Source organism: Octopus sinensis, linkage group LG18 (genome assembly GCF_006345805.1).
Source record: "Octopus sinensis linkage group LG18, ASM634580v1, whole genome shotgun sequence".
Lineage (NCBI taxonomy): Eukaryota > Metazoa > Mollusca > Cephalopoda > Octopoda > Octopodidae > Octopus > Octopus sinensis.
This window is the reverse complement of record NC_043014.1, coordinates 26,065,513-26,079,837: the sequence shown is the minus strand read 5'-3', so window position 1 is coordinate 26,079,837 and position 14,325 is coordinate 26,065,513. Positions and strand designations below refer to the sequence as shown.

The following is a 14,325-nucleotide window of genomic DNA, read 5'->3' as shown; positions in this document are numbered from 1 at the left end:
CCTCAAGTATACATCTTTTATTTGCTACATTCTTAGCCTGCACTGCAGTGGCTTGAACGCTGTCAACCACATACAGTTGCGCAAACTGTCTCTGTGCAAATTCAGTCCAGTGATAAATCTGGCCGTGTACTCTGAAACATAATGGACCTCGTCCTTGTGGGTCATCAATGTGAGCACCCATAGATGTGAAAGATAGGGCAGAGTTGTATGACCTTATGTTGTCTTTGAAGTTAACATAATGTGGATGTTGAGGGCCTGACAACAGACATCGTTAGTATGGAGGAAATTCTCTTCGAACTGGAGGCAGGACTTCCCCTTTGTGGCAGCAACTGTTAAAGCATCCGTCTGATGGTCGCTCTGAATCAAAACACAAAAAAGCTGACACAATGTGTTCATATGACCACAGTTACGAACCTGAACTGAACATTCTCCTCATTATAAGTATGATTATTTATTAAATTTTCATGATTGTCAACTCTTCGTACAACTCTCATGGCATTCGCATTCCGCTGTCTTAGATTATTTCTTCGTTCTTCTGTTTCAGTATTAATTAATTATTCCATTCTCCTCTTCATTCGTTCTCTGCAAACATTTGCTTCTTCAGTTTCCTTTTCTAGTCTCTCTCTCTCTCTCTCTCTCTCTCTCTCTCTCTCTCTCTCTCTCTCTCTCTCTCTCTCTCTCTCATCTCTGCTGCTTGCTCTTCTGTTTCCCCTTGGAGCCTTTGCGTTATTCGCTCTCTTTCGATTTCTCTCCTTTGAGCTGCTTGCTCTTCCGTTTCATCTTGTCGCATTTGCGATGTTCTCATTCTTAGATCTTTCCTCCTCTCTGCTTCTTGCTCTTCCGTTTCATCTTGTCGCATTTGCGATGTTCTCATTCTTAGATCTTTCCTCCTCTCTGCTTCTTGCTCTTCCATTTCATCTTGTCGCATTTGCGATGTTCTCATTCTTAGATCTTTTCTTCTCTCTGCTTCTTGCTCTTCCATTTCATCTTGTCGCATTTGCGATGTTCTCATTCTTAGATCTTTTCTCCTCTCTGCTTCTTGTTCTTCCATTTCATCTTGTCGCCTTTGCGATGTTCTCATTCTTAGATCTTTTCTCCTCTCTGCTTCTTGCTCTTCCATTTCATCTTGTCGCCTTTGCGATGTTCTCATTCTTAGATCTTTTCTCCTCTCTGCTTCTTGCTCTTCCGTTTCATCTTGTCGCATTTGCGATGTTCTCATTCTTAGGTCTTTTCTCCTCTCTGCTTCTTGCTCTTCGATTTCATCTTGTCGCCTTTGCGATGTTCTCATTCTTAGATCTTTTCTCCTCTCTGCTTCTTGTTCTTCCATTTCATATTGTCGCCTTTGCGATGTTCTCATTCTTAGATCTTTTCTCCTCTCTGCTTCTTGCTCTTCCATTTCATCTTGTCGCCTTTGCGATGTTCTCATTCTTAGGTCTTTTCTCCTCTCTGCGTCTTGCTCTTCCGTTTCATCTTGTCGCCTTTGCGATGTTCTCATTCTTAGATCTTTTCTCCTCTCTGCGTCTTGCTCTTCCGTTTCATCTTGTCGCTTTGCGATGTTCTCATTCTTAGATCTTTTCTCCTCTCTGCTTCTTGCTCTTCCATTTCATCTTGTCGCCTTTGCGATGTTCTCATTCTTAGATCTTTTCTCCTCTCTGCTTCTTGCTCTTCCGTTTCATCTTGTCGCATTTGCGATGTTCTCATTCTTAGGTCTTTTCTCCTCTCTGCTTCTTGCTCTTCGATTTCATCTTGTCGCCTTTGCGATGTTCTCATTCTTAGATCTTTTCTCCTCTCTGCTTCTTGTTCTTCCATTTCATATTGTCGCCTTTGCGATGTTCTCATTCTTAGATCTTTTCTCCTCTCTGCTTCTTGCTCTTCCTTTCATCTTGTCGCCTTTGCGATGTTCTCATTCTTAGGTCTTTTCTCTCTCTCTGCTTCTTGCTCTTCCGTTTCATCTTGTCGCCTTTGCGATGTTCTCATTCTTAGATCTTTTCTCCTCTCTGCGTCTTGCTCTTCCGTTTCATCTTGTCGCCTTTGCGATGTTCTCATTCTTAGATCTTTTCTCCTCTCTGCTTCTTGCTCTTCCGTTTCATCTTGTCGCATTTGCGATGTTCTCATTCTTAGATCTTTTCTCCTCTCTGCTTCTTGTTCTTCCATTTCATATTGTCGCCTTTGCGATGTTCTCATTCTTAGATCTTTTCTCCTCTCTGCTTCTTGCTCTTCGATTTCATCTTGTCGCCTTTGCGATGTTCTCATTCTTAGGTCTTTTCTCCTCTCTGCGTCTTGCTCTTCCGTTTCATCTTGTCGCCTTTGCGATGTTCTCATTCTTAGATCTTTTCTCCTCTCTGCGTCTTGCTCTTCCGTTTCATCTTGTCGCCTTTGCGATGTTCTCATTCTTAGATCTTTTCTCCTCTCTGCTTCTTGCTCTTCCGTTTCATCTTGTCGCCTTTGCGATGTTCTCATTCTTAGATCTTTTCTCCTCTCTGCTTCTTGCTCTTCCGTTTCATCTTGTCGCCTTTGTGATACTCTTATTCTTAGATATTCTCCCCTCTCTGTTGCTTGCTGTTCTGTTTCATCTTGGCGCTTTTGTGCTTCTCTCTGTCTTTGGATATCTCTCCTTTGTGCAATGAGGTTCCCCTTTTCATTTTGACGACTTCGAGCCTGTCGTCTTACATCTTGTGCTCTTCTCTCTTTTCTCATTTCTGGTGATTGATTTAATAATATATTTTTTATTCTTCTTGCGTCCAGTTCTTCCTGAGTGAGACTGTTCTTCGCCTTTGTCACTCTTACTAACAGTCGCCTTTTGTCTGCTTCCTTCTCCATAGCAGAAGAAAAAGTATCAGTGAATGGATAACAAACACTATATACCGTAAATAAGTTATGAGAATATGGATGACTAAAAGTATCAGTGAACTGATAACAAAGTCTATATACTGTAAATAATTTATAGGATTACTAATAACTAAAAATATTAGTGAACTGATAACAAACACCATATACTGTAAATATACATACGCACACTGAAACCGAAATGTTAGAGAAAATGATCGTTATAAAATGTAAACGAAACATTTCACCTGCGAAATGATTCGTTTGGGTGTCCACTAACTTTATTTCAAAGGGAAGCCTCTGCTCCCTTTGCCACTTCCTCTCTCTCATTGTTATTGCTTTCTCTCAGCCATGGCTATTACTCTCACTCCTTCTCATTCACTGAATTACTATTTTCTCTCCTCTTCCTTCACTTATACTACTCTTTCTGCTACTTCTCCCACTGCGTGATTTTGGACAAGGATATAAATATATATATATATATATATATATATATACAAACATATAAAAATATTACGCACATTATTATATTAGAAGATTAACTTAGATATTTAAACTTGTAAAGACATGTGCACACAAACACACACACACACACACACACACACCACACATACACACACACACACACACACACACACACACATATATATATATAAATTAACTATTACTTAACCATTCTCTCACGCTGTCTCCGATGAAGGGATATAATTAATGAATATCCTGGAAACAGCTATAAGACCTTCTATCTATAAATGTTCTAATATCTACTCACCCTTGGTTATTATCGCATTACGCAAAAAATTCTTATATATATATATGTGTGTGTGTGTATGCATATATATATATATATATATTATATATATATATATATATATATATATATATATATATATATATAATATATCTGTAAATGTAATATATGACAATTATTCAGTAGCCATGATAAAACTCCGAGTTTCGGATGCCGAGGTGGAAATCCAAGGTGGAAATCTCTTCAGTTATTTGGGGTTTTTTTCCGATGGACAGATAACTGAAGAGATGGCGGCGTGGATTTCTACCTCGGTATCCGAAACTCGGAGTTTTATCATGGCTACCGAATACATGTCACATATTACATTTACATATAAATTCCTCTATTTACATAATATCGAGGTCACTTTCTTTTGTTGTCTTACAATTGTTATCAATATATATAATATATGAATATATATATTATATATATATTGATAAACATGTATATATATATGTTTACATATATATATGTGTGTATATATATATATATAAATATAGATATATTTATATATGCATATATACATATATATTCATATATATATATATGTAATATATATATATATGTATTATATATATGTACATATATAATTATATATATGAATATATATGTATATATATATATATATATATATATATATATATATATTTATATATTATATATATATATATATTATATATATATATATATATATATATATATATAATATATATGTATATCTCAGCATCTCTCACCACCTCCGTCTTCTTCAGACCCACGGATTCCCACCTCTATCTCAACTTCTCCTCCTCCCATCCCTTCCACACCAAATGGGCCATCCCATACTCCCAGTTCCTCCGCCTCCGACGCTTGTGCAGCCGCGACCAGGATTTCGAGACCCAGTCTCAATACCTGGCCCGCCTGTTCAGGCATCGAGGATACCCACCTACTCTGGTCTTGAACGCCCTCGCCCGCGCTCGTCGCATCGACCTTTCTCTTTCCACTCACCCACCCCCCAACCGCACCCCCTTTCCCCTCCTTTTCCACCCCTCTACTCTACCCCTTCGTCGGAATATACTACGTGCCTTCCGTCGTCTCCAGCTCGATCCCACGACCCGCCCCATTTTCCCCAACCCACCCCTCTCCTCCTTCAAACGAGCCCGGAATCTACGCGACCTCCTGGTCCGTAGCAGCCTCCCTTCTCCCCCCTCAGCCCCACACGGATCCTTCCCGTGCTCCAGATCCTGCTGCAACACCTGCCCCTTCATCACCAACACCACTGCTATCACCGGTTCCAACCAGCAAAATGTACGTATCAGACATTCTTTTACGTGTACTTCGTCTGGTCTCATATACTACATTAAATGCAACCTCTGCTGAATTATGTATATAAGACAGACTGATTCGCCGAACATCTGAGGGATATTCGTCTATGGTCCAATTCTCCCGTCGCACGTCACTTCCGCTCGGCGAGCCATTCCCCCGATGACATCTCTGTGTTTGGTCTCGCCCCACACAACGGTCCTCCACAATCCAGGCTTCACTTGGAGCAACGTTTCATATTCACTCTACAGACCAATACCCCACACGGACTCAACACAGCACCCTCCTCTTAGTGACTGCGCTCCACCGCTCCCCACATGCAACTTTTATTCCTTTTTTTATTTTTTATTTTTTTAATATTTGTCCTTATACAGTTACACACACACACACATACTCACGTATCCACGAACACACCTACTTCCAACACACCACATACATACAACCTACATGCACATGTACGCACACATACTTCCACACCTATACACACACCCACACACCCACACACCTCCACGCGCACACACACACATGCCCGTGCACACACACCAGCAAACAATACTCCTACAGATATGCACACTCTTATAAACACTAGCAGAGACACACACACATATACAAGCACGTAAGTGCACACACGCACACAAGCACGCGCATGTACATTACGCCCACACAAATCCACCCCCCCCACACACACACGCATACATTCACACACACACATACATACCTACACACACATAATACATATACATACATTCATACATACATTATTATTTAGGGTTGCAGTAACTTCTGCCTCATATATAATAGTTTTAGTCGTACATCGGTGGGCAAGTGAGCAGGATGCTTGGTCGTGACAGTTGCAGCCGGATTCAGGTTCTTAGTATTAACCGCGAGTGTAAGTTTTTATATATATATATATATATATTATATATATATATATATATATATAAAACATTATTGGTGAATTGAAGAAATGGAGCTGAACGCAGATTGAACAGAAATCGTTTTATTTCATTCTACACGTGTTTCGAAAGGCACAAATTACCAAAATCCGATTGAATAATGGGACCATATTGTGTCTTTCTCTTCAGGAAGAAAATAGGAAATCCGTTGGAAAAACAAAAGTTTCGCCATGGGCTCTTAGGAGCATAGTTTGATTTGTTTTTGCTCCGCCTCTGTTCTGTTTTTGTTTTTGTTTTTGTTTTTCCAACGGATTTCCTATTTTCTTCCTGAAGAGAAAGACACAATATGGTCCCATTATTCAATCGGATTTTGGTAATTTGTGCCTTTCGAAACACGTGTAGAATGAAATAAAACGATTTCTGTTCAATCTGCGTTCAGCTCCATTTCTTCAATTCACCAATAATGTTTTAATTTCAATTATCCGCACCAACGCACGGTTGCAACACCATATGGTTGTACCTCCAACCGTGCTGTTTACTGCTGTGATTTTTGCTACTAAGGTATCGGTTAAACTTTTGATTAATCTACTACAAGATTATTCATCTTTCTATTTCACATAATATATATATATATATATATATATATATATAATATATATATATATATATATATATATATATATATATATATATATGTATATATATATATATATAAATAAATGAAAGAATGGAGTCGAACGAAGATTTTAACAAAATTCCTTTACTCTCAACACAGGTTTCGAAGACTGCATACTCTTAATTCCGAAGGAATAAAGGGTGCATTATGCCGTCTTCTCATCAGGAAAGACAAGGAATCTCTATCAGCCTCAAGACGAACAAAAACTTTTTTATGACTGCCTACATGGTGTCCACAGTGATAATGAGCGTTTTTTTAAAAATCCTTATAAGGCTGATAGAGGTTCCTTGTCTTTCCTGATGAGAAGACGGCATAATGCACCCTTTATTCCTTCGGAATTAAGAGTATGCAGTCTTCGAAACCTGTGTTGAGAGCAAAGGAATTTTGTTAAAATCTTCGTTCGACTCCATTCTTTCATTTATATATATATATATATATATATATATATATATATATATATATTATATATATATATATTATATATATATATATATATATATATATATATATATATATAAACTTACACTCGCGGTTAATACTAAGAACCTGAATCCGGCTGCAACTGTCACGACCAAGCATCCTGCTCACTTGCCCACCGATGTACGACTAAAACTATTATATATGAGGCAGAAGTTACTGCAACCCTAAATAATAATACAACTGATAAGAAGACCTATATTGGCTTATGTGAATGAATCGAATAAATGTAGACTTTGGCTAAAAAAGCGCAAATCCAGTTCAGATCTATGATCCCTAACTTTCTATTGAACTCCACGTCAGAAATTTTCAGTGATTGCATTCATATGTATAAATACATTTTGAGAATTGGAAAATTCCGCCTATTCCTGACTTGATATCTTTCCAGCCTTATCATTGAAGGTCTAAGGAGGATAGCACTTTTACCTTTTTACCTTTTATTTTTGACATTTTAGTTTCTGCTTTTCGTTTTCCGCTTTCTGTTTTTCATTTTTCGTTTTCCGTTGTTTACTGTCAGCATTTTCTGTATGCTGCCTTGTCAGTTTTCTCATGTTTCTTCTATTATTCTATTTCTTTAATTTGTTATGATATGTGGTTCTGTCAACATAGGAAACTATTAGTAGCGCTTTAATACATGTAATGTGACCTTTAACTAAATAATATATTCTTTTATTCTTTTACTTGTTTACAAATCGAACCCAGGACCTGTTCTTTGTAAGCTTAGTACTTATTCTATCGGTCTCTGTTGCCGAGCCGCTAAGTTAGGGGACAAACACACACGCGCACACACGTATATATATATACGACGGGCTTCTTTCAGTATCCGCCGACCAAACCTACTCACAAGGCTTTGACCGACCCGGGGCCATAGTAGAAGACACTTGCCCAAGGTGCCACGCAGTGGGAGTGAACCCGGAACCATGAGGTTGTTAAGCAAGCTACTTTTATTCATTAAATTTGCCATGTAAGCAGCACATAGATAAGGTGGCTTTGCGGGCTGGACACAGACATTGATGAGGCGAGGCGAATGATTATGATACAAAAATGATAAAGACGGGAGAAGACGGAAAGCGCCCGCCGACCTTCTGCTTCTCTATAACATTGTTCTTTAAAAACACGTACACAGAGGCATTAACCCTCTTACAATTTAAAGTACAATATATTTGGACTAAAAGGTCCATATAAATATAAAACAAAGTTTATGCAGAAATTGGAGGCGATAAACCTCCACAATCCTTCCCCGAGTAATTTTCTTGCAACCTGCATGCATTCCTGCAACCGCAATCCGAGGCTCCAAAAAAAATTCTATAATTCTCATTTTTTCACGAGTCAATTATAAGATCACAGTAAGATCAAGTATATATAAATAGATAGAAATATTATTTCTAAATCTTTCCAGCACCAGAGCTGCCATCTGCGGAGGTCACACTGGTAGACGGAAACTGAAAGAAGTCTGTCGTATATATTTTGTTCGCCCACCATCGCTTGACAACTGATGTTGATGTGTTTGCATCCCCGTAACTTAGCGGTTCAACAAAAGAGATGGATAGAATAAGTTCTAAGCTTACAAAGAATAAGTCAATTTATTCGATCAAAGGCTGTGCTCCAGCATGGCCGCAGTGAAATGGCTGAAACAAGTAAAAGAATAAAAGTATATATAAATAGATAGAAATATTATTTCTAAATCTTTGAACGAGAGACATTCAGTTACAGTACTTTCAGTATAGACTAGTTGCATAAGGTGCATTCCCGGTTAAACGAATGTTACTGTTGCTTAGCCCCAGGAAACACCGTCTCTCTACCCTTATATTTTCGAACAGGAGAGTTCAGCATCCCGACGCAGTACAGGGCATTATCTGCGGACCGCCTCGGTTTCTGGGTTTTTTCTCTTCTTCGGCACAGAATAACTGCTCGGCTAAGGTGGCACTGCTAAACTCCCGTTTGAAAATATATATACTTTCCAAAGTAACACACCGTTACTGATCTAATAAATATAAATATTATTATTTCTAAGTCTCTCAACGAGGTTATTATATCAGTGACAGTGTGTCACTTTGAAAATTATATATATTTTCGAGCGTGAGTTTAGCAGCCCCACCTTAGCCGAGTAAATATTCTGTGAGGAAGAAGAGAAATAACCCAGAAACCGCGGTGGTTCGCAGATATTGCTTTGTGCCGAGTAGGGATGCTGAACTCCCCTTTTTGAAAATAAAAGGACACAGATATTGTGTCGTATAACCTGCTAGAGACGGTATTTTCTGACGCTAAACAATAGATGCATTCGTCCCAAACGTGACTGCCCTATTATGTTGACAAATAGTTTTAAAGTACTATTACTGAATGTCTCCCGTTGGGAGAGTTAGAAATAATGATATTCCTATCTATTAGATCAGTGACTGTATGACACTTTGAAAATCAATATCTATAAATCTGAAATACGAAAAGTGTGTTTGTCTGGTTTTGGCATTGGAACGGGTTAAAGGGCACTAGATCCCGTCGGATTGACTCCAAAATTTACAGGTACATGAAAATGAGGTGAGAATGTCAGTGGGCCAGCTTAGAAATTCCTATCTTAAAAGGTGTGGTTACGAGGGCAAAAAACGCACACTTTGACAAGTCTTCTCCCATTCTCTTATCTGCCTATCTTCCTCCACTTCTCTCTCTTTTCTCCCTTCCTTTCACTTTCTCTCAGTAGTTAAAGTTTTTGAAACTTTTTATAATTCTCTTTCTCATTCTTTTTATGATTGATTTATTGTTGCTAGGGATGATGAATAGAGCATCATCTCTATATAGACCTCCCTGTAATTCAGGGATTTCCCTATTTAGGCACCTTAAAAGGTACTGGATTTGTGATTTCGGTCGAGTCGCTCGAGCCCGTTAGCTATATCAAAGTTTTCTGGGGTATCAGCCCTAGTCCAAAGTTTACCCTCAAATTCTATAATAGTTTTTCTAGCTAACAGAATAATATCAATTTTATTCCTAGTTATAAGAGAGAAGTTTTTAGCAAAAATAAGAGACTTATTGAGAATTACCTCACCTGCATCAATCCATAATTTTAGAGTTAGGTTGGGAATTATAAGGGTAGAATATTGTCAAGAATAGACTTGCTAAGCCGCCCAATGTCAGACTTAGTCGGGCAAATTTGATAAACTAGTCTATAAATTAAAACTGACCCCCAAAAACAAAAACATCAATGACAGACACATTCTGTAACAGTATATACCATCTTGATAACTTAGTAACTTCTATGCTGGAGTGGAGACAGCATGTTCTTAGTCTAACTCCTTAACTTCTTGGAGATTTTAGGTATAATTATACTAATGTGGCCATCCGTTCTAATTTAATTAAATTCTGTATTGTGCAGCTGAGGATTGCTCTGCATTTTAAATTGATGTAATGATTGAATTGTTCAATTAAATGGAGTTTCATTACCTCTGGATATCCTTGTTGCTTATTTTGAAAGAGAGAGAAAGGTACCTTAAAGTGCTAAGATGATTCTAGTGTACTTTACGCAGGTTCAAAAATATCGAAATATATAACTTTAGGAGCGTCCAGAGAGAGAGAGAGAGAGAGAGAGAGAGAGAGAGAGTCTAAATAGTGTGCAACTTTATGGACGTTCAGAGAGAGGGGGAGAGAGAGAAAGAAGTGATGTTATGCACTGAAAATGGATTTAGAAAGAGAAAGTTTAAGGAGAGAAAGTGAAAGAAAGAGCCTAGATAGTGTATACACACATATACGTAGAAAATCGAAATATATTACTTCTGTTGGAAGTAAATAAATGGAGGATATAACAAGATTGAAGAAAGAGAGAAAATGGTATCGTTAAGTGCTAAGACGACTCTAAATAGTGTACTTTAAGTAAGTTCGAAAATCGAAATATATAACTTAAGGAACTTTCAGAAAGAAAGAAACAAACAAACAAACAAAGAGAATGTTGAAGGAGAGAAATTAATACCAAAAAAGAAGAAATGAAAAAGTAAGTAGATAAAAGCAAATAAATAATGTAAATAAAATAAAAATAAACGAACGTGAATAAACTGGGAATACTGATAATGCAGGTGCCTTACACATTAAATGGACCGATGGTGGCATAACCTCAGGACTGACCCGAAAAGAATGCAATCAGGCAGAATCTCTAGTAGATCTCACGGAAATGATGTTCATGGAACAGACCATACTTTCCTCAACCAGAAATAGCAACACCCTGGATCTCTGCTTCACAAACAATATGGACCTTATCCACAATATAAACATATCACCGTCAACCCATCTAGACCATTACATGATAGAACTGTCAATATATGGTCCAAAGCTAATTAAAGAATCATACAACACTGCTGGAACCCAAGCGCTAGCCAACCTGAACTTCTACAAGGCTGACTGGAAGTCGATCAACAAAGAGGTACTCCAACAAACTGGCGTAAATGTCTGCCCATGCAGAACACTGACATGAAATTCAATGAATTCATGTCAATAATATGCATTAACTTTGTCCTAGAGAAGAAAGCCACCATACACAACAACGCTTTTCGCCGAGATAGAAGAATCCTAATGAGACGGAGGATAAAGATATCAAATCGCTTAAACAAGGAGCTTAATGACAGCAAAAAGCCCTATCTAAAAATGGCGCTCTTAGAAAATAAGAATAAAATCAGACTCTTCCATGAAAAAGAAAGTGTAAACAAAGAAGCCATGGCCGTGGGAAATATAAAGAAGGAACCCTAAAGCCTTCTACAAGATCGCAAAAAAGTCTGTCTTAGTGCAATAAAGGAGAGAACCTCTGTTTGATGAAACGGGCTCACTGACTGCAGACCCCAAGCGAATAAGGGAAGCGCACAATAAACAATTCCTAAGTGCTTTCACGTCCCCACTAGAAAACATGAAAATAAGCAGGCCTGATGAGTTCTTCAACACCTCTAACTTACCAGAGAAAAAGGCAACCATCAATTACATTGACATTACAGAAGAGGATGTATTGTCAGCTATTGACGAGATAAACTTAAACTCTGCAACAGGCCCAGCCTGACTCCCAGCAATTCTGTTAAAAACATGTCAGAAAGCTCTTGCTTTCCAGAGTTCCCTTGAATGCAGTACATTTCCTCAAACGTTAAAAGAAGGAATAATCTGCCTTGTCCACGAAGGAGGAAGCAGAGCGGATACTATAAACTACAGGCCTATCTTTCTGACCTCACATATCAGCAAGATCATGGAACGCATTGTCACAAAAAGGCTGACCACGTTCCTAGAGGAGAATAACTTGCATACAGATACACAACATGGTTTCCGTCCTGGAAGGAGCAACCTAACATAGCTACAACATATCTTCGACTGGGTACTCTGCATCGACAACAGATTGCATTCCCAGAATACAGAATGATACCCTTTAGTGAACATATTGAGAAATGCGCAAAGCAACTACTACCATAATATTTAATCTTTACATTCTATCAATGTGCTATTGGAACACCAACACAAATTAGATTAAACAAGGAAACATTCTTCATTGAAAAATATAAACCAAAACTTAACCATTCTAACATTTTTATACAAGGAAACTCATTTCATTGAAAAAAAAAGTATAAAGTGATTATCTCCCTTATACCGGAAGAAATCCCTAATTACCTTCCCCTGCCTGGAACTCTTCACTTCATGCGAAGACATGACACGATGTAGGTAAAGAAATTTGAGAAATTTGAAAAGAATATACGAAACCGTTACTATACACAAAATTTTATAAATTCTATAACATTTTTCTAACATAACGACTTAAATATTTTCTTTAACCTTATAACACAAGCCTTTTGTAGATTTTTCACTCTTTTTTATTTTTTATACATCCAACTACTTGCTTTCACACACCAACTCTCTCACCTATATATATATATATATATATATATATATATATATATATATATACGTACATGCATATACATATATATATACACATATACGTTCATGCATTCGTTTTTCTAGATTCTGGATGTAAATTAGTATGTTGAAACAGGTATTGTCGTATTTGGGAATGGTTATGTTGCCAATTTAGCAAATGAAAACGCACGCACTATATATTTGGTGTTCACTTGCTTCAGCTTTATTTTATATTTATTCTATTAAGGCCAGAGTTCTTTCAACACACTTCTGTGACCTCATCAGTGGTCCTTTGCTTTCTTCTTTCTTTTTAGTGTCTCTCCTTCCTAACGATCGGCTATTTTGTATTCCTGTTGTATGTGTCATAATTTGTGCATGCGTATGTCCCTGGGTGTGTCTATCTTTAGTAAGTTCGTGTGTAGGAATGTGTAAGGCACCTGCATTATCTCTCTTTCTGTCTTTCTTTATTTCTGAAAGTTCCTAAAGTTATATAATTCGATTGCATTCTTTTCGTGTCAGTCCTGTGGTTATGACACCCTCGGGTCATTTAATGTTGGGTAAGCTGAAGTCACCCATCAGAAGTACATTAGGGCATCGGTCTAGGTTTTTTAGTACTTCTTTTATCTTTGTAAGACATAAATATATATATGAATATATATATAAATATATATATATATATATATATATCTGTGTGTGTGAGTGTATATATATATATATATGTGTGTGTGTGTGTGTGTGTGTGTGCGTGCGTGTGTAAAGAAATGAAGTTAAACGCAGGTGTAATTCAAATCTTTATACTTCCGACATATGTTTCGAAGAAAACATTGGTATTATCCCAGAGGGAACAGAATGATGTAAAACAATGCAATCTTCTCATTAGGAACAAAAATAAATTGCCAACGTTCCCTTCATCATATACGCAGTCATCACATTCAGTTAAAATGGCTTATTGATGTGCGCTGTGTCTTTTTTCCTTGAGAAGATTGCATTGTTTTTCATCATTTTATTCCCTATGCAATAATACCAATGTTTTCTTCGAAACATATGTCGGAGGTATAATGATTTGAATAACACCTGCGTTTAACTCCATTTCTTTATTTATCTGTTTACAAAAACATTTCACTAAACCCTGGAATTTCTATCTTTATAAGTTGGCTGTGACATCCTTGGTACTTATGTCAAATTTTTTGCTACCCTGGTAACTATTTATTTATACTTCTGTGTTAATTGTACACATTGAAGAAGTACACATACATTTATATATGTATATATATTATATATATATATATATAATATATATATATATAATTAAATACATGCATATAAATATATATGTCTGTGTGTGTGCGTGTATGTATGTGTACGTACGTATATATGTATGTATGTATGTGTGTATGCATGTATGTATGTATGTATGTATGTATGTATGTATGTATGTATGTATGTATGTATGTGTATATATATATATATATATATATATATATATATAT

The 14,325-nt window shown here is 37.1% G+C and overlaps 1 protein-coding gene across 1 annotated transcript; it reads right to left on the bottom strand.

Annotated features, from left to right (window-relative positions):
- Nucleotides 1-213: 213 nt before the first annotated feature.
- LOC115221215 (trichohyalin-like) lies at nucleotides 214-1,495 on the bottom strand. Its single transcript, XM_029791373.1, has 2 exons — nucleotides 764-1,495; nucleotides 214-357 (listed from the first exon to the last, which is right to left on the bottom strand). The coding sequence occupies exons 1-2, from the start codon at nucleotides 1,493-1,495 to the stop codon at nucleotides 214-216; spliced, it is 876 nt and encodes a 291-aa protein (XP_029647233.1).
- Between the last annotated feature and the right edge of the window lie 12,830 nt (nucleotides 1,496-14,325).

Bases quoted from the DNA above. Each gene is read 5' to 3' on its own strand.
- LOC115221215 (XM_029791373.1), bottom strand. From the start codon at position 1,495: ATGAGAACATCGCAAAGGCGACAAGATGAAACGGAAGAGCAAGACGCA. The intron at 358-763 runs GCAGCTCAAAGG...GTTTTGATTCAG, and splicing joins AAGATGAAACGGAAGAGCAA to AGCGACCATCAGACGGATGC.